The 23,079-nt window shown below is 34.8% G+C and overlaps 4 protein-coding genes across 5 annotated transcripts; 2 read left to right on the top strand and 2 right to left on the bottom strand.

Annotated features, from left to right (window-relative positions):
• Positions 1-289: 289 nt before the first annotated feature.
• Positions 290-6,276, top strand: LOC102626011 (probable serine/threonine-protein kinase PBL3). Its single transcript, XM_006476570.4, has 6 exons — positions 290-677; positions 3,176-3,513; positions 3,602-3,737; positions 3,948-4,084; positions 4,479-4,602; positions 5,329-6,276. Exons 1-6 carry the CDS (start codon positions 617-619, stop codon positions 5,856-5,858), a joined length of 1,326 nt encoding a protein of 441 aa, XP_006476633.2. The 5' UTR covers positions 290-616; the 3' UTR covers positions 5,859-6,276.
• Positions 6,277-6,680: 404 nt separating this feature from the next.
• Positions 6,681-9,365, top strand: LOC102626304 (vacuolar protein sorting-associated protein 29). Of its 2 annotated transcripts, none has more exons than XM_006476572.4 (4): positions 6,681-6,845; positions 6,977-7,137; positions 8,679-8,816; positions 8,911-9,365. In XM_006476572.4, exons 2-4 carry the CDS (start codon positions 7,006-7,008, stop codon positions 9,211-9,213), a joined length of 573 nt encoding a protein of 190 aa, XP_006476635.1. In that variant the 5' UTR covers positions 6,681-6,845; positions 6,977-7,005; the 3' UTR covers positions 9,214-9,365. The 2 variants fall into 2 exon arrangements, with proteins under 2 accessions (XP_006476635.1, XP_015385163.1); XM_015529677.3 differs by having other exon boundaries at positions 6,741-6,884.
• Positions 9,366-13,708: 4,343 nt separating this feature from the next.
• On the bottom strand, positions 13,709-15,759 carry LOC102623935 (uncharacterized). Its single transcript, XM_006477461.4, has 5 exons — positions 15,218-15,759; positions 15,003-15,052; positions 14,764-14,887; positions 14,583-14,681; positions 13,709-14,462 (listed from the first exon to the last, which is right to left on the bottom strand). The coding sequence occupies exons 1-5, from the start codon at positions 15,402-15,404 to the stop codon at positions 13,843-13,845; spliced, it is 1,080 nt and encodes a 359-aa protein (XP_006477524.4). The 5' UTR covers positions 15,405-15,759; the 3' UTR covers positions 13,709-13,842.
• A 145-nt stretch (positions 15,760-15,904) lies between these two features.
• Positions 15,905-22,289, bottom strand: LOC102626794 (ABC transporter A family member 7-like). Its single transcript, XM_006476573.4, has 18 exons — positions 22,042-22,289; positions 21,366-21,750; positions 21,169-21,248; positions 20,858-21,002; positions 20,351-20,470; positions 20,144-20,268; positions 19,771-19,929; positions 19,337-19,499; positions 19,138-19,263; positions 18,938-19,021; positions 18,474-18,835; positions 18,026-18,226; positions 17,515-17,624; positions 17,325-17,409; positions 16,976-17,104; positions 16,768-16,873; positions 16,486-16,574; positions 15,905-16,388 (listed from the first exon to the last, which is right to left on the bottom strand). Exons 1-18 carry the CDS (start codon positions 22,120-22,122, stop codon positions 16,089-16,091), a joined length of 2,850 nt encoding a protein of 949 aa, XP_006476636.2. The 5' UTR covers positions 22,123-22,289; the 3' UTR covers positions 15,905-16,088.
• Positions 22,290-23,079: the final 790 nt, after the last annotated feature.

Raw genomic sequence — 23,079 nt, forward strand, 5'->3', positions numbered from 1 at the left:
GACACCTCAAGTTCACGAATCTGACATTTCCCTTCCCCACGAACTCCGTTGCATGTTACACGGCACAAACTTTCCAGGGTCATAAACGTCTTATCGCAATATCTGTATTTACGTAATAACCACTCATATCTCCCCTATTTACAATCTAACCATCATCGTGATCCTCAAAAAAATTTATTTCCAATTAAACTATAATTACCATGCAACCATGCGAGCTAGCTAACGCGATTTCGAACTTCTTGTTCCCCTTTTTAACCTTCAAAGTCAGTGCGGAGTTTCGAAAACGGCTAAAATCTAGGAAAAAAGATTAGTTAAAATAATTACCAACTTGCTGTCATCTTGAAACAACCCGAGGGCATTTACGTCACATAAAAATCACTGAAAACAAATTAAGTTGCCACCAACGCTGCAACACATTTTCCTTCGTTATTTGTAGTGTTTATAAATTATAAAACACATGACCATGAAAATTCCTCAATAATCTGTTCTTTTATTTGTGTATTCATGGAGGAAGAGGAGGCAAGCAATGAAGAACATGTAGCATGGCTCTGGCTTGATCTATGAGATCTTGTTTTTACAAAACTGTTAGGTGGGAATCATCTTGTTTTCTGTTTCAATGGGCAATTGCTATAGTTGGAAGAAAGTGGACGCTTCTTTGAGTTCTCATGCAACTTCTGGTAATATTTCTTTCTTTGTTTTGTTATTTATGATTACATGCAGTCAGTTTTGATGCTCTTTTTGTCTTTAAAGTTTCATCTTGGTTTTCAAAATGGGACCTTGTGTTCATGTTTATTTGGAAGGTTGCGCTTTTCTTTGCGTGTTGATTTAGTTTCTTGCTCAAGTCTCGTCGCGGCTTTAAGCGAATGGGGTTTGTTTTATAAATGAGGATTCTACGTGGGCTTATGGAAATTGGATGTGTTTTGGCTTAGGTGCCTGATTAATTTGTTCTTGTTTATGTTCTCTGTTGAGCTTTCTATTTTGGAGTTTGTAGCAATTTGCCATTTTAGAGTACGATTGAAGTTAAAAGTGGAGTTTCTTGGCGGGTTATGTTGGGAATTGGCGCTTTTTTTTTTAATTTTTAAACATGAACTTTATGTGGTCTGTTTTACGATTGAGAACAAAATCTTTGATCGATACTTGGGAAACAGTCCATACTTTGAGCACTAGGCAGTAGGACACCATTCCATGATAATGAGTATGGGATGCCCTCTATCTGTATAGCAAGGCAATAGTTTCTCCAGCAGTTGACTGGTCTCCAGTGTGAACATGTTGTCTCACATTCATATTTTATATATGAAAACCATATGAAGTACTTCAAACTGACCGGTGTACTTCAATTTGATGGGTTTATCTGGTAATTGTTCTAGAATTGTATTATGGACCTCTTAAACTCCGTTCATGGGGGGTTTTATTGTTATTTTGGGTCCTAAACAAGAGAATTTTGACGGATATATACAATTGTATCATTCAGATTGTTGTTGCCAATTTGAGCGGTTTGGTTGTTAGTGGGTACTTTGGTGGAAAATGTTCAATTGATTACCAGAAATTACTTGTTTAGTTGTATCTCTGTGGTGTAGTAGGATGGCTGTTTTATGATCATATATATAGCACCTTTTCGATCTCTCAGAGTAAAAGTTGATAAATTGATAATATATATGATTCTCGAAGAGAAGATGTATTTATAGAGAAAAGCATGCTGATATATTAATTACTTATTTTATCTGAATAATTGAGGACTGATGATAACTACAATGTTACACATTACCTTATAAATCTGTCTGAGAATGCCAGTACATGCACTTAAGGGTGATGTATGGTCAACATTGAATAAGAAAAAAGAAGTGTAAAGTATCTAAAGCATCTAACAAATATTGGGTAACAATTCGAGGCATCAAGATAATAATTTTGAAAGATTCTAGTTTTTGAAGAAATGACTTGTACTAAGAAAGTGCATTCCATATTGGGTAAACTGGAAGACCTACTTGGTTTAGACACATTCAGTAAATGAGCATTAAAATCAATAAGACAGCGAGATTTAGTGAGAATGTGGCATGGATCAATGAAGAGAAATGGTGCTAACAGGGCAAAAACAACAATGGTCATGACAACATGGTGGTCTTTTGTGGAAAATGGTAATGATTGTGGTGACAATATATGATGAAAGGGATCTGGATAGTGTACTTTTGTGCAATGGCAATGACATCTAGCAATTTGAATTTCTTTCCTTTACTCATTTTTTGATTTCTGAGACTGTTGTGTCCACAATTATTATTTTATATTGTTAACATTGAAATAAATCTTTAAACACAGTAATTATTGCTGTCAAACCGATTATCATGGAGATTAGAAAAGCCCTGTTTGTTGTTGAAATCCATGAAAAGAGAAACTATGTTTGGCAGTTCTTTTCTTCTCTTATTCTTCTGATTCTCTTTCTTTGTGAGGGTGATTCATGTAGAGGCTCTTATGTTGCTTTGCGTAGAAGTGGTGCTGTAAATTTTTGTAATTTGTTTCACATCAGATACAAAAGAAGAAAATTGGATTAGTATAGTAATTTAGATCTGTTTTCCTTTCATTTCTTGTATTCATGTACCAATGAAATATACCTTTTATTATTTGGTAAGTACACTCAATAACCTTAACTCAGAGATAGTCATGTTCGCTTGTCTCTGTCTGTTTGGATTGAGGGTGGATGTATGGCTAGTTTATGTGACAGTGTTTGGTTTCCTTAGTGTTTGAGTTTCTTTGTAAATGTAGGATTTATTATGACATGAAGTAATGACTTCAGGAATCAGGATAGCAGAAAAACACAGCTAAAAATTTGTTCTGGGTTGCATTATAAGAGTGCAAATGTGGAATCTGATGTGAATGTTCATTGCTGATTTTGAATTGAGCAACGAAGGTGCCAATCATTACAGGGGGGTGTTCTCTTGACATTGTAGCATGGAAAATTTTGCTTATAGCTGGCACATTTGTATTGAACTCACTTCACGTAGCATGCCATGTGTTATGCTTTAAGAATTCCAGATATATTTTACATGTCTTGATATGAAATATTTTCTTTATATACTTGTGCCAATGCATGTCTTTTGCTTGGTGATTTCATAATGCTTTATTCTCAGTGAATGCCTGCTGTTTATAAATAAATGTAATGACAATATATTCTCTTTCATTTCAGGAGATACTAAACTTCCTGATAAAAATGGCAATTTTTCAATGGCTTCAAGTCTGAAAACAAATAAAAGTGAGAAGCGTCCGTCTGGAAATTTCTCTATGCCAAGAACTGAGTGTGACATATTATCATGCCCTAATCTAAAAGCCTTCACATTTAGTGAGCTCAAGAATGCTACTAGAAATTTCCGTCCTGATAGCCTCATTGGGGAAGGAGGGTTTGGCTATGTTTACAAAGGATGGATTGATGAGCATACCCTTGAGGCTGCAAGGCCAGGAGTTGGAATGGTCATTGCAGTCAAGAAGCTTAAACCTGAAGGTTTTCAGGGTCACAAGGAGTGGCTGGTATATTGTTATTGATATTATCTCCAAATCCTTCTCCTTTCTTTATCTACGTGGCATGGTTGATTTATTAACTCCATGTTGTTTGCAGTCTGAAGTTAACTACCTCGGTCAGCTTCACCATCCAAATTTGGTCAAACTTATTGGATTCTGCCTCGATGGGGAAAATCGGCTTTTGGTCTATGAGTATATGCCTAAAGGCAGCCTGGAAAATCATCTATTTAGAAGTAAGCAGTGTTTTATGTCAATAGAACGTTCGGCACACTGTTCTGTGTTTCTATCATATTTAGTGCCTTTATTCTGAGTTCTTGTCAGCATATTGGCTAAATTAATACACAAGTCGGCAAGTGATTGTTTTGACATCTTTTGATTGCTGATGCTAATCCTGCAAGAGTATGCATCTTTCTTCCTTGAATTGAAATCGGTCTTGTTTGCAGGGGGTGCTCGACCTCTTCCATGGACACTAAGGATCAAAGTTGCCATAGGTGCTGCTCGAGGTCTCTCCTTTTTGCATGAAGCTGAACAGCAAGTTATATACCGGGATTTCAAAGCTTCAAATATCCTCTTAGATTCTGTAAGTTAAATAGTTGGTTAGATTAAGTATGTTAATTAGGAAGAGTATCAATGCTTCTTTATGCCTTGAAGCAGGTTAAGGAATGATTTTAGCTTATAGTGGAGTGTAGGACAGGCCTTAGATGTTTAGCATCGCAGCTCAAGCTTCAGACATTCAGAACTTATGAAACTGGTATATTCAATTCAGAAGGGAAATATGTACGAAAAAAAAGTGGGAAAATAGGTTGATAAGTTATATCCTTTTCTCCTGTTCAAATTCAATCCTTGTTGACACATCTCAATTTGTGTTAATTTGGTTGAAGCCATATATGTATCAAGGATCTATTTTGGTATTGGAGATCATCTAATATCTATAACAAAATTTTACAGCTTTGATTATGCTGCCATGGATACAGGAATTTAATGCGAAGCTTTCAGACTTTGGCTTGGCAAAAGCAGGTCCCACAGGTGATCGTACTCATGTTTCTACTCAAGTTATGGGAACTCGAGGTTATGCTGCTCCAGAATATCTTGCTACAGGTTTGAATATCTGCACTGTAATAACACTTTCATTTCCCATATTTTTTCTATGTATATGCTATCAGATTGGTCATTTAGTAAATTACTTTAAAAGCTCTTAAGAGAGTAGTGAGACAGAGTGACTAACTGAGCTGCTAATTGCGGTTTAAATTGGAGATGAAATTTATAGCTGTGAATATATGATTGTAGCAATAACATTACATAAATTGGCAAAGGAACGTTTACGTGTGCAGTTGGCACCTCGATTTTAGTCTCTTAAACTAATGTTGACTGTTTCAAAGGAAATACCGAAATAATGATAAGTTAATGAAATCATCTTGATCAAACTCTTATCCAAGTTTTGAACAAGTAGAATTCTATTACACTTGTAATCAGGTAGTTGAACTTCAATGATATTCTCACTCTGCATTGAGATACATGCGCATGTACTTTTGCCATTTAAGAATTCTCTACATCTACATCCTAGTTGTTGAATCCATTTTAAAAGATGATTCTGGTTTACTGATCACCATTTTTATTATCTTGAGCTTATGCCTCACAACAGTTAAACTTTCTAGTCAATGACCAAGTTTTTACCCTTTTTTCCTGGCCCCACTGTCTCTTTCTGAAGAGTTTGTAGCAGAAGTGTGATTACCAAATAACATGATTCCCTTGTGAAATCCGAGCAACTGTTTAGATATTGTTTTTGCAACGGTATACTGAATATAAACCTGAACTGTTGAGCAGGTCGACTTACTGCTAAGTGTGACGTCTATAGCTTTGGGGTTGTGTTGTTGGAACTCCTCTCAGGCCGCCGGGCAGTAGATAAAACTAGAGTCGGTGCAGAGCAGAATCTGGTGGATTGGGCAAAACCTTATCTGGGTGATAGGCGCAAGTTGTTCAGGATAATGGATATCAAGTTGGAGGGCCAGTACCCACAGAAAGGAGCTTATATGGTAGCCATCCTTGCATTACAATGCATCAGCGAGGCCAAGGTCCGGCCATCAATGTCTGAAGTTTTATCAGCTCTAGAGCAACTCCCTCCCCCTAGAGATCCAGCCAGCCCCTCAAATTCGGATCCACAAGTGATCTACAGTCCTCACGTAAAGTCTCCAATGAGACCCAATTCTCCTCACCTAAAGTCCCATTTGAGGAACAACTATGATTCCCCTGTGAATATGTCCCCCCGCTCCCCGCTCCCACCCCATATGAAGTCACCCATTCTGAAATCCCCGCGGGGAAGATGTTTTTCCAGTCAGCTAGTGACTTCAGTGTAAATTCCTTTTTGCCATTAGCACTCTTGTTTTCCTTTAGTAGCCTCTTCAGTCATCACCTAGCTAGTGTTGGCAGTTTCTCAAGGAAAGTTTTTCTAGGTTTTTGTTTCAATCAAAGATTCAAGCCCATAGGGATAGGGATAGGCATAGGCAGGTAGGTCATACAGATTATCAGATATATCATTGCCATTGGCCTCTCCTCACTAACAGAATAGCGACATTATTAAACTTGTTCTGGTAGTAGTTTCTTGGTAATGCTTTTTGCCTTTCCGGAGTTACTACTGCCCCAAATCGATTTGCTTAGTATTGTATTTTGTTGGCAGCTCGGAACGAGGTGTTAAAAAATTTAGTGCTGTGTTTTTGATTTATTTATGTCCTCTCTCATTTTGTACAAAATATCAATCAATTTTGTTTTTCACAAGTCATGTATGGTCATGATGAAAATGTTTATTTTGATACTCCGCCTTAGATAATAATTGACATTAATTTTATGGAAATTTTGAAACTTGATAATTTTTTTTTCTTTTCTAATATTTGAATACAAGGAATAATAAATAAATAAATAAATCATCTACCCACAATCCAATGACTTTAAATTTTGCCTACATTTTTTAGATGAAGTTGTGAAATTCATATGATGGAGCTACAATCAGTTTCATACAAATTATTATGTATAAATTCATGTGATATGAAAAAATATAATTATTTTTATACAAACTAATGTGTATAAATTGACGTGAGATTGAAAAAAATACAACTAATTTCTCATATTATATTCATTTGTACTCGTTTATTTGTATAAAATATACGTGGCTCTATTATTATTGTGCAAACAATGATTAAAAAAAAAAGAAAGAAAGAAACTTATTAAAAACGAAGTCGTTCTGGAGAAAAACGTGCGCAACTGAAGAAGCTCAGAAAAACGACGACAGAGGTTTTGAATTTTGATGGGCGTTGTCAAAAGAGCTCCTAAATAATCAAATCTCCCTGGTAATTAGTTTATGTTTTAAGCAATCTTCTAATCATAATGTAATCTCAATCAACATTTTAAATTTTGTTTTTCTGAAACTAGTTTCTTGAAAATTCGTACTTTAATCTGATGTCAACTTATTCGTTAACAGGGGTTTGAGCTGATAGTCGAACGTTGAAGATGGTGTTGGTCTTAGCGTTGGGCGATTTGCACATACCACATAGAGCAGCTGATTTGCCTGCCAAGTTTAAGTCCATGCTTGTTCCTGGCAAGATCCAACACATCGTTTGCACCGGCAATCTCTGCATCAAAGTATGTCATTTTTTGTTCAATTCTCTCATGTTTTAGTATTCTATGTTTATTGGATCTTGTTGTGAAAATGTTGAAAGAAAATATTATTTGAATTTGGAATTTCTATCTTTCTATACTTTGTCAGCTCATCCGAATGAGGCAGTTTCTGCCAGTTGAGTTTACAACATGATTGGAGAATGGAAATTGAGTTTGATGAGTTTATCACGTGCTTCAAAAGTGAAATAAAAATAAGTATGAGAGGATGATTTTCTTTAGGAGAGTATCGGGTGTTTATTCAGTCTCTGTATTATATTATGCTAAAATGGGATTTCTTATGGGGAGTTTAGCTGTCTTAGTGTCTTCTGTTCGTGGGGGGTAAGACTATTCTACTCTGTCTTACAAAGAGTTGGATGTCAGATTGGTGGGTTATTGCCTGACCAACAATTTATGTAAATAAAGCCAGTTCTGGTTCTGGAAGTGAAATAAGTACCCTCTATTATGTTTAATGAGGAATGTGCATATACATTTCTATCACAACTCCAACTTGTGAGTTCAAGTTGTATGTAAAAATGTAATGCACTTCAATTTTTTGTTAGATATCCCAAAACCTTCTTATTACCCTTGTGGAACAGAATGGTTTCTTAAATATTTGATCGACTTTCCAGTCTTGCCTTTTTGTATCTCTCTTTTTGTCTATTCTGCGGGCTGCAACAGCTTTGATATTTTCAAGTTCTTTTTTGAGAACTTACTTTCTAGAGCTTGAGTGTAGAAGTGCTAATGCATGTATCATCTGTGCTGCTGTGGCTTTCAAATTTTGATTCCTAGTTTGTGAAGTAAAACTTATTTCCAGTTTCAATCATTAAGCTCTGTAATTTTGGCCGTTGCACTTGTTTAGAGTTTTATCCTATAATCTTATCATTCCTGCTCATTGTTTTAATTAAATTCGAGATGGCATTTTAGCAAATAATCTCTTATCCTTTATTTAATCTCATTTCTTCCAATGAACAAAAATGTGTTTGCCATAATTGATTGTTTGCTTCTCTTTGCTTGATCTCATTATTGATTTATGAATGTATGAGCAAATAAATGAACTTGCATTTGATTTTTTTGGACAACCATATTTAGTTCAGTGTGTAAATAGCGGATAATTGTCCTGTGTGTGGCATGGGTGGACTTCCCTTTGTTTGATGGCTGGTTTGAAGTTACTAGTTTGTTTGCTAGATATGATCTTTTGCTGATTTATTACCTTTTCTTACTATGCTGAGGTAATGGGTTGCATTTGTTAAATTTGTGGTCCAATATCTGAATTCTTTTTTGGCTGCAAAGCTGCTGTACTGGCCATCGGGTGTTAACTCATATGGTTAAAGGGGATGGATTAAGATTGGTTCTTCGATTCAAATCTTACCTTTACAATTAAAAAATGACCATCTACGGTTTTTTGTTGCTGTAGTTTTATTTACTATGAAGTTTCTTATGGAAAAATTTCAATCTATTATTTTGCATTGTCCATATTTCTTAGCAGATTGCTTGTCACGGGCTTAGCTTTTCTAATGACATTTCAGGAAGTTCATGACTACCTAAAGATTATTTGTCCTGACTTGCATATTATTCGTGGTGAATATGATGAAGAGACACGATATCCTGAGACCAAAACGCTAACTATTGGTCAATTCAAACTAGGACTGTGCCATGGTCATCAGGTGTGGCTTTGTGTCAATAATCTGCTTTTCATTTCTATAGTTTTTGGATTTCATCAAATTTCTTACCTTGGTAATCAATGCTTGGTATTTGAAGGTTATTCCGTGGGGGGACCTAGACTCACTAGCCATGTTACAGAGGCAGCTGGATGTAGACATACTTGTGACTGGTCACACTCATCAGTTTACTGCTTATAAACACGAGGGAGGTGTGGTTATAAACCCAGGTTCTGCCACCGGTGCTTTCAGCAGCATCACCTACGATGTTAATCCAAGTTTCGTCCTCATGGATATCGATGGCCTGCGGGTTGTGGTCTATGTTTATGAACTCATTGATGGGGAGGTTAAAGTTGACAAGATTGATTTTAAGAAAACCAGCACATGTCACTCTGCTCATTAAGAACAATGCTCAGATTTCAATTTTGTTGAACTGACTCTCGGATTCACCATATATGCGTGAGTCTGCAATACATGTGATTCCATTCTCTGTATGTGATTGGAAGATTTTGGTTTGTTTAGACTTAAGAAACAATTCTACGACCCTTTTTACCATCTTTGATTTTGATGTATTATATATATATATATATATATATTGTAGTTTAAGCGTCATCTGGGGACGGAAAATGGGCTGGCAAAGCCCGGCTTCTGCTTGGAAGGCCTGGCCCGGATTTTTTATTGTGTGGGTTAATCAGAAATATGATTTTGAGTTAGATTCGTAAATATAATACATGTTAATTACAAAACGATTTGTTCCGCAGTCCGAACGATGAGCTATGGTGAAGAGTGCCAATATCGTGGTTGGATTCAAAACACTTTTGTGTCACTAAACAAGATCTTGACGTAAATCTACATCGATTATTCTACCGTATTGTATGTCGTGTTAATGAAATTTTAGTGTGTTATTAAAATAACAAGATCTCATAATCTATCATTATAGGTGCGGTACAACAGTCAAATAGATAATGCAGGTGATGATGCTAAAGAGAATTCATGCATGAAATATTTGGGGGAGTGTTGTTAGCATGTTTGGGGGGTTTACCCAAACAAAAATAGAAGTCCATATAAATTTAATTTCCGAAAATGCGGTCAATTTGCTTCTGTGTTATATAATAGCAATACCAACAAAGAATAAAAAAAAAAAAAAAAAGAGGGGAAATCCTTCAAATAATTGTATTGGCAGCAGCGGAGAAGTTATTGCACAAATGTCGGGATCCAATTCCCAAAAGGATTTAGGAATAAAATAAATTTATCGTCGAATAAATGAATGACGTATAACATTATTCAAAGGGATCCCAATATATTTAAATTATTACCATCGTATTTATAGTGCATTATTGGTGAATTATCTCCTTCAATTCTCTTAATTAATTATATTATATGTATATAATCAATCTAGGTGCGATCGCCCTTATTTTTCTTTATTAAATACAAATGTGCATAACCTTGAACTTTATTAAAGTTTAAGAAAACTATTAAGTCATATGGTTTTAATAGTATAATGACATTAAGTCATATGACTTAATAATTTTCCTGAATTTTAACAAATTTACGATTCTAGATTAGAATATTTCTCTCTCTTTCTATATATATAATGCATGATCGTCGGGCATTACATGCAAGTGATTCTTTCTTTTATTTCCCCTTTTTTTAATTCGGATTTACTTATTGCTGCATTTGCTCATCAAAATATTCCTTTAAAGGTACTTAAAATTTTATGTGCAGTGATTAATTGATGATTATTCAAGGCCAAATGGGATGACCGTTGTTAGCATTTTTTCTGCTTTGTCATAATATTTCAAGGCGTTAACGCCATTAACGGCAGGCAGTAAGGAGGTTCGCGGTTGTTTGATTAGAAATTTCGCCACAACCAAGGTGAATTGGTGCAATTAGTAAGCTTCTGCGGGACCGAAAATCCGTCTACCGAAAGTATGAAATTAATGTTTTCCATTAAAATTAATCTAAAATAGGATCAAGTTCTTTGGCTCATTGGGATTGGGGGAGAGGCCATTGGTTAGACAAGAAAAAGAATAAAAATAAAAATTTTAGTAGTTTTTTTTTTAAATGGAATTTAGGTACATATATCATTTTTCGAATGTCTAAAGTCAAAACGTGATCAAATGATGCAAAATGAGACGATCAAATCTATCATAGAATTAAGGCATACTTTCTGCCATGCATATGCATACGTTTTTCAAGCCATTCATGTTTGGAACGTCTAGTTTGGATTGTATATGAGAGTATGATTGGATTAGATTATATTTAATACTATTGTCTTGTATTTGGTATAATATAAGATCGGACTCGATTAATTAAATTAATAAAAATTTTAATCTAATTTAATCAAACACACTGCTATTAACTTATTAATTGTTAAGATATAAATTTATTTTTATTGATAACATTAAATTAATGAATAAAAAATTATTTTAAATTTTATGTATAACATGTAAAAATTTATGGAAATTATATGACACGTCGTTTTTGTATATTCAAAATAAAATGAAAGGCACACAATTTTTGCTTTAGAGTGTAAAAAAGTACAACATGTCATTTATGACATCAAATTGTACATAGTATGTTTATAAAATAAGGATACAAAGTTTGTAGATTGCATATCTCAAATGATACATCGGCATTCAATGATTGTTATGTGTTAAATAATGATCGAATTTTTTTATACCATTACTATTTACTAATGAGATAATTTGACAACACTAATGATTTAATGTCACATCAATTGTGACACCATTTTAAATATATTAATTCTTAAATTATCAATACTTTTAAAGGCGGTCTTATCCTACTTAAAAAATAAATTTCGAAGAGTAAAAAAAAAAATAAAGTGAAAAACAGGACTCACTTGGCCATCAGAAGTCGAAACAACCTCTACTTAATTTTAGCTTCGGAGTCACTCCAATCGGAATACAGAAAACCAACTTCATCTATGAAATATAACACACTTAGATTGGATCTTTTATACACACACGCACGTGTACAATCAACAATGTAATATAATCATTCGCTTGTTCATTAGCACTTTCTCCGAATTAGTTCACGCAGGCAGATCAGTTATCATAACTTATAAAATATTTTTCAATAAGGAGTAATCTGTCCGATTGAGATGGGCAGGAAGGATTGCCATGTTTGATAATTACGACTGTGACATATATCAGCCTCGAAATTTCGTACCCCAATGGCGATGCGTCCCTGTCCAAGTCCAAGTGAAGCAATTTTCTCCATTGATTTGTTGTGATCGAGGATCTACCAGAACCTGCCAGTGCTGCAGAAACAGATCCTAGGACTTGGAACCACATCTTGGACGTGCTCTCAAATACCGAGCAAGCTCTCGGAAGTGAACGTACAGTACCGCGCTCATGGCCGCGTCTGAAGATCAGAACAAGGACTGCCTCGTTATTCCTCTAGTTGTGATCATCAATATCATTATTAATGAAGAGGCAGCTGCAAGCAAGTGTTTGATTGATTAAGAAATATTCACTGTGTTTTTATTAAAATTTATAACCCAACGAATTAATTTAATTAATTAATTGAGCCACTTACTGTGATATATTCACTGTGTTTTTATTAAAATTTATAACCGAAGTAGTTGAACATTGGTTGGTGTCAAGTTAGGTCTAGTTTGCTTCAAGAATATGCACACAATGATGAAAAGAAGAACATATATTTGATATTACTTACCTAAAACTCGATTTATAATATACTCATTAGAAGATAAATCTCGCGTCTAATCTATCATTTGAAATAGACGAGATGACCCATAAATCATATTGGGCTTCCCCTTTAACGAAACAACGAAGTGAAAATATGTCATTTAAATTCGATTCAAGTTGTAATTTTGTAATTGAACGCTTTTGGGTCTCATTTAATTTTTTTTTTGAAAGGTTCAAAATTAATTTTAAAAATTTAAAAGTTCAATTTGATATTTTATAAATTTTTTAATTTTTTTTTGACAAAATCATCTTATCCTACAACAACTTTTAAAAAATTATATTTTCATATATATTATAAAAGTTTAAAATTATCCTTAATAATTAAGAAATAAAATCATAAAATTAAACAGATTATCATTATTGTCAATTATATCGAGATAACATAAAAAATTAATAAATTATAATTATATATTTATTATAATTATCAATTATAATATATACACAATAAAAAATAATTATATATATATATGTGTGTGTGTGTGTGTGTGTGTGTGTGTGTGTGTGTGTGTGTGTTTACAAATGTGTAAATATATTTTATTTAACATTATGTTCAATTTAGTTATTTATATTTTTGCTACAGTAAGATTTATCAAATACATACTTACCAGATGTTTAACTGATTCTTTTCAAAGTAAGATTTATTAAACACATATTTACCATCAAATATTTGTGGCATAACTAACAAAAAATATTTTAAAATAAGATACAACATTTCCAAACTAGCCCTTAATTAACTTAATTTAATAAATTCAAACAAATTCATAAGGTGCTTTATTTTTCTAACCAACACATCAATTTGTACAAAATAAATTTACATAAAATTAATTAATTTGTGGCTCACTCTATTATTTTTCATTTAATATTAAATTATAGTTTGAATAGGTTCAGTTCGATAGTCCAATAATTTAATAAATTAATTCTTGAAAAGTAAGAAACAATCAGAAGAGAAAATAAAAAAGAAATTTAGATTGATAAAGCAAAAATCGTGTTGAAACTTCTGCAATGGAGGACGCCCAAATGCATACACCGATCAAGTGAAAAGCACTGTTTCTTAATTCAGTATGTCAAGTCACCTCGAAGTTGACGATTATAAGTAACATCGTCAAGAATAATAAGAATCAAGAAGGTAATGTAAATAAAAGAAGAAATTAAATGAAGGGGGGAAAATTTAATTAATGAAAAGCATTGATTATTTATCAGCCTTTTTTTTTTAATGTTTAATCCCATGATAAGCCAGCAAAAAATAATTAGAAGAAACAGGTGTTGTAGAGATAACTCTGTGCGCCTAAGACTTAAGATTTCTAATCAGCTGTAAACCTATAAACCATTACATGATTGTAAGTCTCTCCAGGATTCACGACCTGAGAAGGGAAATTCGGATTGTTAACTGAATCCGGAAACCCTTGAGTCTCCAAGCAAAAGCCCGCATAATTCGAGTAAACGAATCCATCTTTCCCCTTCACTTTGCCCAGCATATTACTTGTATAAAACTGTACTCCAGGCTTGTTGGTCCACAGCTCCATTTTCCTCCCCGATACGCTCTCACTCACCACAGCAACCTTTTTCAAGTGCTCAGGATTCGGATTGTCCAGCACATAATTGATGTCGTATCCATCAGGAAGCTCTTTGAACTTACTACCAATCTCCCGGGGCTGGAGGAAATCGTAGGGAGTGCCTGTTACTGGGGTGATTTTGCCTGTTGGGATTAGACGATCGTTAACAGGAGTGACGTGGGATCCGAAGAGCTGGAGCTTGTGTGAGAAAATGTCACCACTGCTGTGGCCTCCGAGGTTCCAATAAGTATGCAGTGCTAAATTCACTGGGGTGGCCTTCTCCAGTGGCTTAGCTTTCATTTTTACGACTAAATTGTTTTCGCCAACAAACATGTATGTCACTGAGACAGCAAGATCACCGGGAAAGCCTACAATATATATTCACAAGGAATTAGTAGTAATCAGAAATACAAAAATGCTACCACATGTTTGTGTTGTCACTCATCTCCAACATGAGCAGTGAATGAATTGTACAAGTGTGTACTAACCTTGCTCTCCCTCAAGGCTGTTATAGGTGAATGTTATATGGCTATTTACCTCATGACTTTTTACTTTCCATATAACCTCACTAAATCCTCTTGGGCCACCTGGTTATATTAAACAAATATTGGCTTCAAAGAAAGTACTGGGAAACTGGCTTGGAATATATATAGATATATATTTACATACCATGAAGCATATTATCTCCGTCATTATTAATCAACTGATAACGGGTGCCGTTTAATGAAAACTGAGCCCGTGAAATTCTGTTAGCTACACGTCCAACAATGGCTCCAAAATAGGTGTTATCAGTCTGTAAACATAGTGAGAATCACTTCTGTGATATTGCACGTAACCAATTTAATTTATTATTACTGAATTTAAACCAACAGACAAAACAACTATGGGGCTAATAAAATTGAACGCACCTTATAATCCTTAACTGAGTCAAATCCTAGAACAATATCAGCTAATTTCCCTGAAATAAAAAAAATAATAAGAAAAGATATTAGATGATGTAAATTAGAATAAAGAAACACTCCAATACCCAAATTGATTTTTCTTTAACCCTCCATTGGAGATTTATCATTATATAACAAAATAAACTGTACAAATTAAAAAGAGGGTGGATAGAGAAATTGACCATTTTTATCAGGGATGACTGCAGAGAGCATAGTTGCGCCATAGTTTGTAAATTTCAAAGAAAGGTCACCCCTTTTCAATTTATATACACCGACTGCTTCACAACTTTCTGTTGCTTGGCATTTTTTATTAGTAAAAAACAATACCAGTACAATGAAATAACAAAAAACCAAAGATAATTTTGCCATTTTGTATCAAATTGTCTATCATGCGAGTGTTTTCATGTAACGTGGGCTATTAATAGATGGGAAGAGATATGGGATGTTAGTTTGAAAAAAAAAATGAATCAAATTTAAAAAACTTCCCGATAAGGATGTAAGAGATAAAAGATAAGAAAAGAATTCTAAGGAAACTATGAATAAAATCCTAATCTGTTATGATATCATGCATTTATATCGGTGTTAATTTACTTAATTAATGCCTTTGGAAAGATAAACACACGATGTTTCATTGTTTAAGATTGTAATTAATATTTAGCTAACCAAATAATATGATGAAGATCATATCCATCAAGTGGATATCGTAGTGATGAGATAATATTGAATCATTATCTATTAATGGCAAAAGTTGTTCACTTATTTGAGAACCTATTCGTGTACGTAGTCGTTTCTCACTTGGGTAAGCAGTAAGTAATATACTGGCAAGAATGTTTTGTACATTTAAAACTTGTGCGTTACCTATTTGAACATTGACCAAAAGGAGTAGCTTTATAAATCCAAAAGAGTATGTAGCTGATAATTTCTCTAATTTACATTTCCTTCCTAAAAACAATCTCAAAATAACAAGAATATAGACTTAATCAATCTCTAAATTTTTTTTGGAAAATACAGAAGCAATATACTAAGCAACATGAACTATGAACATAATTAGAATCATGGAAGATCCTCAAATGCCTGAGCATGGCGGGCGACCTTGATGAACACATCCTCCAGGGTGGTGTCAGCCAAACCCCATGCGAAAACAGTGAACCTGCTCTTTGCTTCTTCAACAGCTTGGAAAACATCTGAAACTCTTACCTCTTGTTTTGGAAGCTCGAATTTTTGGGTTCCAGATATTTGATATATCTTATTAGCACCCGGAGAGAGTCGCTTTACCATACTCTCCACTTCTTCCTCGTGATCTGCGGATGTTGTCATTGTAAACACATATGATCCACCATACCTTGCCTTTAACTGTCAAAACACCATATTCAAATTAAGTGCCATGCAGGAAACTAGAATGTGAAAAACTGGCCCTGCTGATTTTCATCGCAAAGTATGTCAAATTTACCTCTTTCGGATTTCCAATGCATTGCAAGCTTCCATCTACAAAGATTCCTAAACGATCACAGAGGGCCTCTGCCTCTTCCATGGAATGGGCTGAAAATATAAAAACGATCCTTATAAGTGAAATTGAGGGGAAAATTATCTGCATTTGCTGCCAACAAAGAAGTTGAAGGAACATCCTAAACTGATATGTGAAACCATATAGAATTAAAGCTTTGGTTGACAGTGGCTCAGTTGTGTGTGTGTATAAAGGAGATAGATTGAGAGAGTGAGTGAGGGAGAGTACTGGTGAGAATAATAGCCCGGCCTTGTTTCGCACGCTTAACAACGTTCCATAAATTATTCCTTGAAGCTGGATCCAGACCAGTACTAGGCTCATCCATGTAAACGACCTTATAAAATTTCCATATGCATTAGCCAGGAGTAGCATAGCAGGATATGATTATCTAAAAGTAATCAGAAAAAAATCGATTTGATGAGAGACTAAGACGTACTTTAGGATTCCCAATTAGTGAAATGGCAACACTCAGCCTCCTCTTCATACCTCCACTGTATTTTCCAGCTTGTTTGTCAGCAACCCCTCCATGAAACAGGTTGACACTCTTGAGGGATTCCTCTACTGCCTACAGCAACAGAATAGGAACAGAAAAGATGGTCAAACTTCTTAGCACTGCCGAAATCCTATGCTGTAACATTTATAAATGTATTTAAAATAATTCACTTTCCATTTTTAAAGAAAAAAAAGAGAGAAGAAAGTTGTGGGTACTCGTGAAGTTTCCAACCAGAAATCCAGCAACAAGCATCAGTTGTGCAATTAAAAGCATAAAAAATGTATAGACTTACTTGGGTTAAAGCAGGGCCTTTCAGGTTCTTAAGTCTCCCATAAAATAGCAAGTGCTCCCTTCCTGTTAGAGTTTCCCATAGCAAGCTAAAATTGTCCAATAAAGGAAATGAAATGTCAACATACTTCAGCTTTTGTGAAAAGGAAAACAATATGTCTTTTAGGCATTAAAGGGAAATCATTCTAGCTTACTCCTCCTGAGGGCAGACACCCATACTGGTATATATTCTATCCATATCAGTCCGTATGTCCAAACCCTGAACATATGCTGTCCCAGAGGTTGTCCTTGTGATCCCAATCATCTGTTAACAGACCAAGTATTAAAAATTGCTAATAAATATAGCAGAAATGTAATTTCTGATGTGTCAAGAAGAGGCTGGTACAACATTGACTTCTCACAATAAACTAAAAAGATGTCATTTTAAAGCAGTTTTAAATAGTGGGCCATAGACGGGACTGATTAAAACTCATTCCTTCTACAGAAGCAATATAACTTGGTATAATCTTTTGAACAGTCAACAGTTTGCATTAGAACAAGAAAAGTTATGCGCTTAAAAGCAAAACCTATTCCGAGCTTTTTATATTTTATCCTACTCCTTGTTTCATAATGAGCCTTAATGGTATACCGATCCCCGGTGCCACATGCATGTAAAGAAATGTTCAATAATGATTCTCACAAGGTCAAACCATATGTTACATTTACCATGGATATAAAAGTGGTTTTGCCAGCACCATTAGGACCTAGCATTCCAAAACACTCCCCTGACGGCAATGCAAGAGATAACCCATTCACAGCCACTTTTTCAGGATTACCATCCCTTCCTGGATATATCTTTCTAAGGTTATCAGAGATGATTGCATGACTTGTCCCCGGTTCAAGCAGCAACTGTTCAACCCTCTCTCTCTGGAGAACAAAAGATGAAGCACAAATGTTAATATTATACGTATAACTATAACTGAGTCAGATCACACTGACTAAGATCCAAAAAAGGACAATTGGAAGATTTTTTTAACTCAAATAACTGGAAAATATTCATAATGATCTGAGGCTTCAGCCAAACAACATTAACAAGCAGTGACGTTATAATGATCCCACCATTACATTTCTACTTCTATAATGAATAAATACTTTGATCAACAAGAAAAACTACCTCCTGAGTGACATCAGGTTTCTCCATACTAACAAAGACTTTAGAATCCTGCCTTCCTAAGCTGGGCTTTCGGAAAGATGAGCGAGATTTCTTCTTAAAATTTTGGAGAAAATACAGAGGTCCTTTTGCACCTCCAGATGATAAAATTTTATCTACATAATAAGCAATACCAAGAAGCAACAACCACTCAACAAACATGATAATCAAAACCTCTTTCATCCCATTTTCACTATCACTCAAATCTGCCCAACTCATGCCATCTGTCCCCATAGAGTGACCCCTGAAGGAATATGTTCCAAACTCATATAACCCACGATATAGAGCAAAGCCAGGGTATAACTCCATTGCAGTTATCCAGCGTCCTACAGAAACAAAATAAATCTCATAAATGAGCAATAATAGCTCAGCTTGAAACAAACAATCCGAAAAGAAGAGAATTACTTCATTCTCACATTTGAACTTACTTGGAAATGATGGATCTTCAACAAAGGACTGAAGTAGAAAGGCACCTAGGAGCCCAGTTCCAAAGACACATATGTACCCTATGACTGTACTCATTTCCATATATCAATCATTGCATAAAAGTAAGCTCCAGATGATTAACAGAAATACAGAATGTAGGGATTTACCCATTGCTATTATATATGGAAATTTTGAATCAAACCTGAGGCAGTCTTAACATTTGAAAACAGTGCCGCTACTAGAAAAGCCAGAGCAATTTGCAGATTTATATAAATGATATAAAACACGAATTGGATGCCATAGCTGTTGAGTGTGAAAAATCTCAACCCTGCAAGTCAACAGCATGAGATTAAGTTGAATTAAAAGAAAATATGAAATGCAATAATTAGCTGGATTCTTACCTATGACTGAGCCGAAAACCACAAAACATAGCATGTAGATTGAAGATATGCAAAAGAAATAAGCATATGAAATCAGCCAATAAGGTCCATCACCAAGTCCATGCATTTTCATCATGATTCTCAATTTTTGTTGTTTCTCGTACACTAGTGCTGTCAAGATCACCTTGAGGAAAAGAAGATGCAAAAAAACTTGATCAAAAGAAAAATGAGAAAATATTAGATAAATTACAAAGATTAACCTTTACATAATTATGGTTTTGAACACTAACTACTATGAGTTACGTCTGGGTAATAGCAAAGTTTAACCTTTACCTAATTACAAGAAAACTATGAGTTACGTCTGGACAATAACAAAGTTTGCAGAACATGAAAGCGTTAACTACTTGTGATCATTAAAAGGAGTCCTGATACAAATGAAAAATAGTCATACTTACAGGGAACAGCTGTAGCACAACCCACGTAAAGAACAGTGTACCAATAATAGATGATACATCCAACTTGAGCTTGGAATCAGTTTTTGGCATCTCTTTGACAAAGTCGAACAGGATCTGTGTGCCAGGGCCTAGCAAAGACCGAAGGTAGGCATTGGATGCCTGGAATGAATGAATTTCAAACGTCAGTGTCCACCTATTTTGTTATAATATGCAAAGGAATTGATAAATACTAACTAATTGGAACCCTGAAACAGGGCTAGAAGTTTCAGACAAATAAAAGACCACAGTGAAGACACAGATGTACAGGTATCCGGAACAGAAGTTTCCATGAGTTCCTAATCAAACTCAATAAGTGAACAAGTTTGTAAAGTACCAGATTTATGGAGCGTGGAACACGCAGCAGTCCAATCGGGACATTCCCTGTGTCATTCTTATAGGTTGAATTGTACCAGATGCTCACATTAAATTTGTCCAGGTCAGAGTTTAAGAAATCATAGGCTGGAGAAAAATCAAACCATTAGTATTATAATATTGCTTCTCTTAGGCTCTTAAATTAACAAGAAATATTAAGTACACCAACCTGCAAGTATCTCATTACTCTCTCTTTTTGAGTTCCCTTTTCTGAAACCTCTATACAGCTCATCATTTATCTCAGAGGAACTTTTGCGCCACAAATTTAAACCTTGAAGACATCTTATGACTAGAACCAAGGACAAAAAAAAGATCAAATTGGTAGAAGAAATTTAGTAACGATTTCAGTAGTTAGAGAATAAGAGACAGTATTCATTAGCTTAACAATGTCTTAGTAATCACACCACGGTTATCATGGTACATCATCGTACCTTGACATTCCAAGTTGTGGAGCTCTCACATGATAAACAAGGCACACTTATAATCTATAATGAACTCTGATTTGAGGCTTTCCTAAAGTTCAACTAAATATCAAGAAAATTTCAAGGAGAATGCAGAAATGTAATTCAACTGATAGCAGTTTAGTCAAAGAACACAGAATGAACCTTGTGTAGAAAAAGATGAATTTTGAGACCTCACATTAAAGGAAATCATACAATATTTGAAGAGCGTATACCTAGTGAAATATTAATGGATGCCAGCTTAACTGGAACAACAAGGGAAGAGTCTGGTCTGCACTGACTTTGAATGGTATAAATAGGAGAATCCGATACAAAAGCAGGTTCAACATAGTTAGTTATTTCCGTCTTTGAATCTGACCCCTGAAACATTTTGAAAGACCATATTAGCTTCAATGCTGAAACAATTTTCAAGAAAAACAAAGAAAGAGTACGGTAGTGGATGCAGTGTCTTTACCAAAGATGCAAGTGAAAACATGAATAATAATAAAAATGAGTGACAAGCCAAATGATAGGGAAAACAACTTACCAAGACATTGCCGGCCAAACTGGCCATAACATCAGAGGGATTTTCACTGAAAGTGTCCTTAAACATATCCTTGTTCAAGGCTATCAAAATGCACGGAGATTTAGTCAAAGAGCCATCATATCATTAGGTGAATTGATCATATTATAAAAAAAATAACAATTACAAAATAGAGAAAGAAGAGGGAGAGGCATACATACTTTGTCCAAAAGATTGATTATTCCCAGTAAGAAGTATCGTGGCAGGACAGGAACCATCAATCCTGCATGACTCATTTGGCAAGTCGGGATACGTGAGAAAATCATTCCTCACAGCACGGTATTCAGGAGCTGGTACTTGCAACATTGGAGGCCATTGTGGAGGGCGAGGAATGGAACAAAATTGCGCTTGCTGTGGGGTGGAGTACTCTATCCCACATCTTTCCTCCACACAATCACTTCCACTTTTCCTAACACAATTACAGCCACATTTATAATCATCTGAGTTGCTCACTACGCTGTCTAACAAAACCTGGAGGAGAACAATTATTACGCAGAGGATAAACGGGAAGAGAATAAGCCGAATATTCGTCTTCACATTTCGTTTCTGCAGAAGAGAACACAGATGATGAGATGGATGATGCCATTTACAATTACATTTCAGAATGTGAAATTAAGTTTATTACAAAATTAATGAATTGAACAAAGCAAAGACCAATAAATTCATCAGGAATCAAATGAAATTTTGCCATGTCCACGAAGAGAAATTTAAGAACCTTAAAATTGCAAAAGAATAATATTTAATATATCGGACGTTAACCTTTCACCAACAAGCAAGAACCCTAAACCCCAACTCTTAACAAAAGGAAAAGATGGAAAAAAAAAAAAAAAAAAGAACCTGAAAAGTTAAGTTCTTTCTGAGTAAAGCGTTGGTCTGAGTACAGAAGCTAGCAGGCTCAGGAGCAAGTGACGAAGACATTGATGTCACAGGATATTGCCGTCACCGGCGACGGCAGAAATTTCGCGCCAAATGAGGCACTTGTCCGTTGAGACCGTTGAGACTCAGCAGCAGACAAGACCTGCGATCAACTTAATAGTCGGCTTAAAAGTCTTAACTATGTTTTTCCCATCATCAGCCTATTACCCCCTCCATTTTTATGCGCTGCGTTTTGACTCGAAAAATAACGGACCGTTGGAATTTTACATTTTACATTTTACTTTTCTTTTTTTTTACCGCGTTGATTTTTGAACGGTTTAATTAAAACAAACGATAAAGTCATGAAACAAACAAACTCACTGCCACTGAGATTGGATTAGATGTAAAGGAAGAGATGTCAACTGACTAGAGTTTTGGCTGTTAGCCTGTGTACAAATTAGATACCGAAAATGTCCTTGTTTCAATGACGTAACTACCCTTCACACGGTTTCCCAGAGTTGCATGTTTACTGAAACTAAGAATTGGTCAATGGTCGTTGATTTTTTTTTTTTTTTTAATTTTATTTTCCTTCCTTCCTTCTAAGAAAAGCTTATTATTGAAAGGCGACAACCCTATTCGTTTTAATAATTGTTGTTGACTGTAACAGGTTTCCATTTAGTTTCTTCATGTCTAAGTTAATCGAAGGTCAACAGGAGAATTGTATTTTGGGGTTCATATTTTTTAATTTAGAAATTGCATGTCGTATTTAGTGGTATGATATAAACTTTAAACTAAGGCAAATGCTATGTTACAATTAATGTAACATACACACTCAACAACAACCACACAAATTGTGTGGGTCTATTATTTGTGTGGTTGTTGTTGAGTGTGTATGTTACATTAATTGTAACATAGGGGCTCCCTTAAACTAATAGAACAAATGAAGTTGTATGTAATTTCTTTTGGCATTTTCCAGAAATGTCTTTTCGTGCATAATTAAAATACAATATCTTATTGTGT

The sequence above is a fragment of the Citrus sinensis genome, chromosome 3, assembly GCF_022201045.2.
Source record: "Citrus sinensis cultivar Valencia sweet orange chromosome 3, DVS_A1.0, whole genome shotgun sequence".
Classification (NCBI taxonomy): Eukaryota; Viridiplantae; Streptophyta; class Magnoliopsida; order Sapindales; family Rutaceae; genus Citrus; species Citrus sinensis.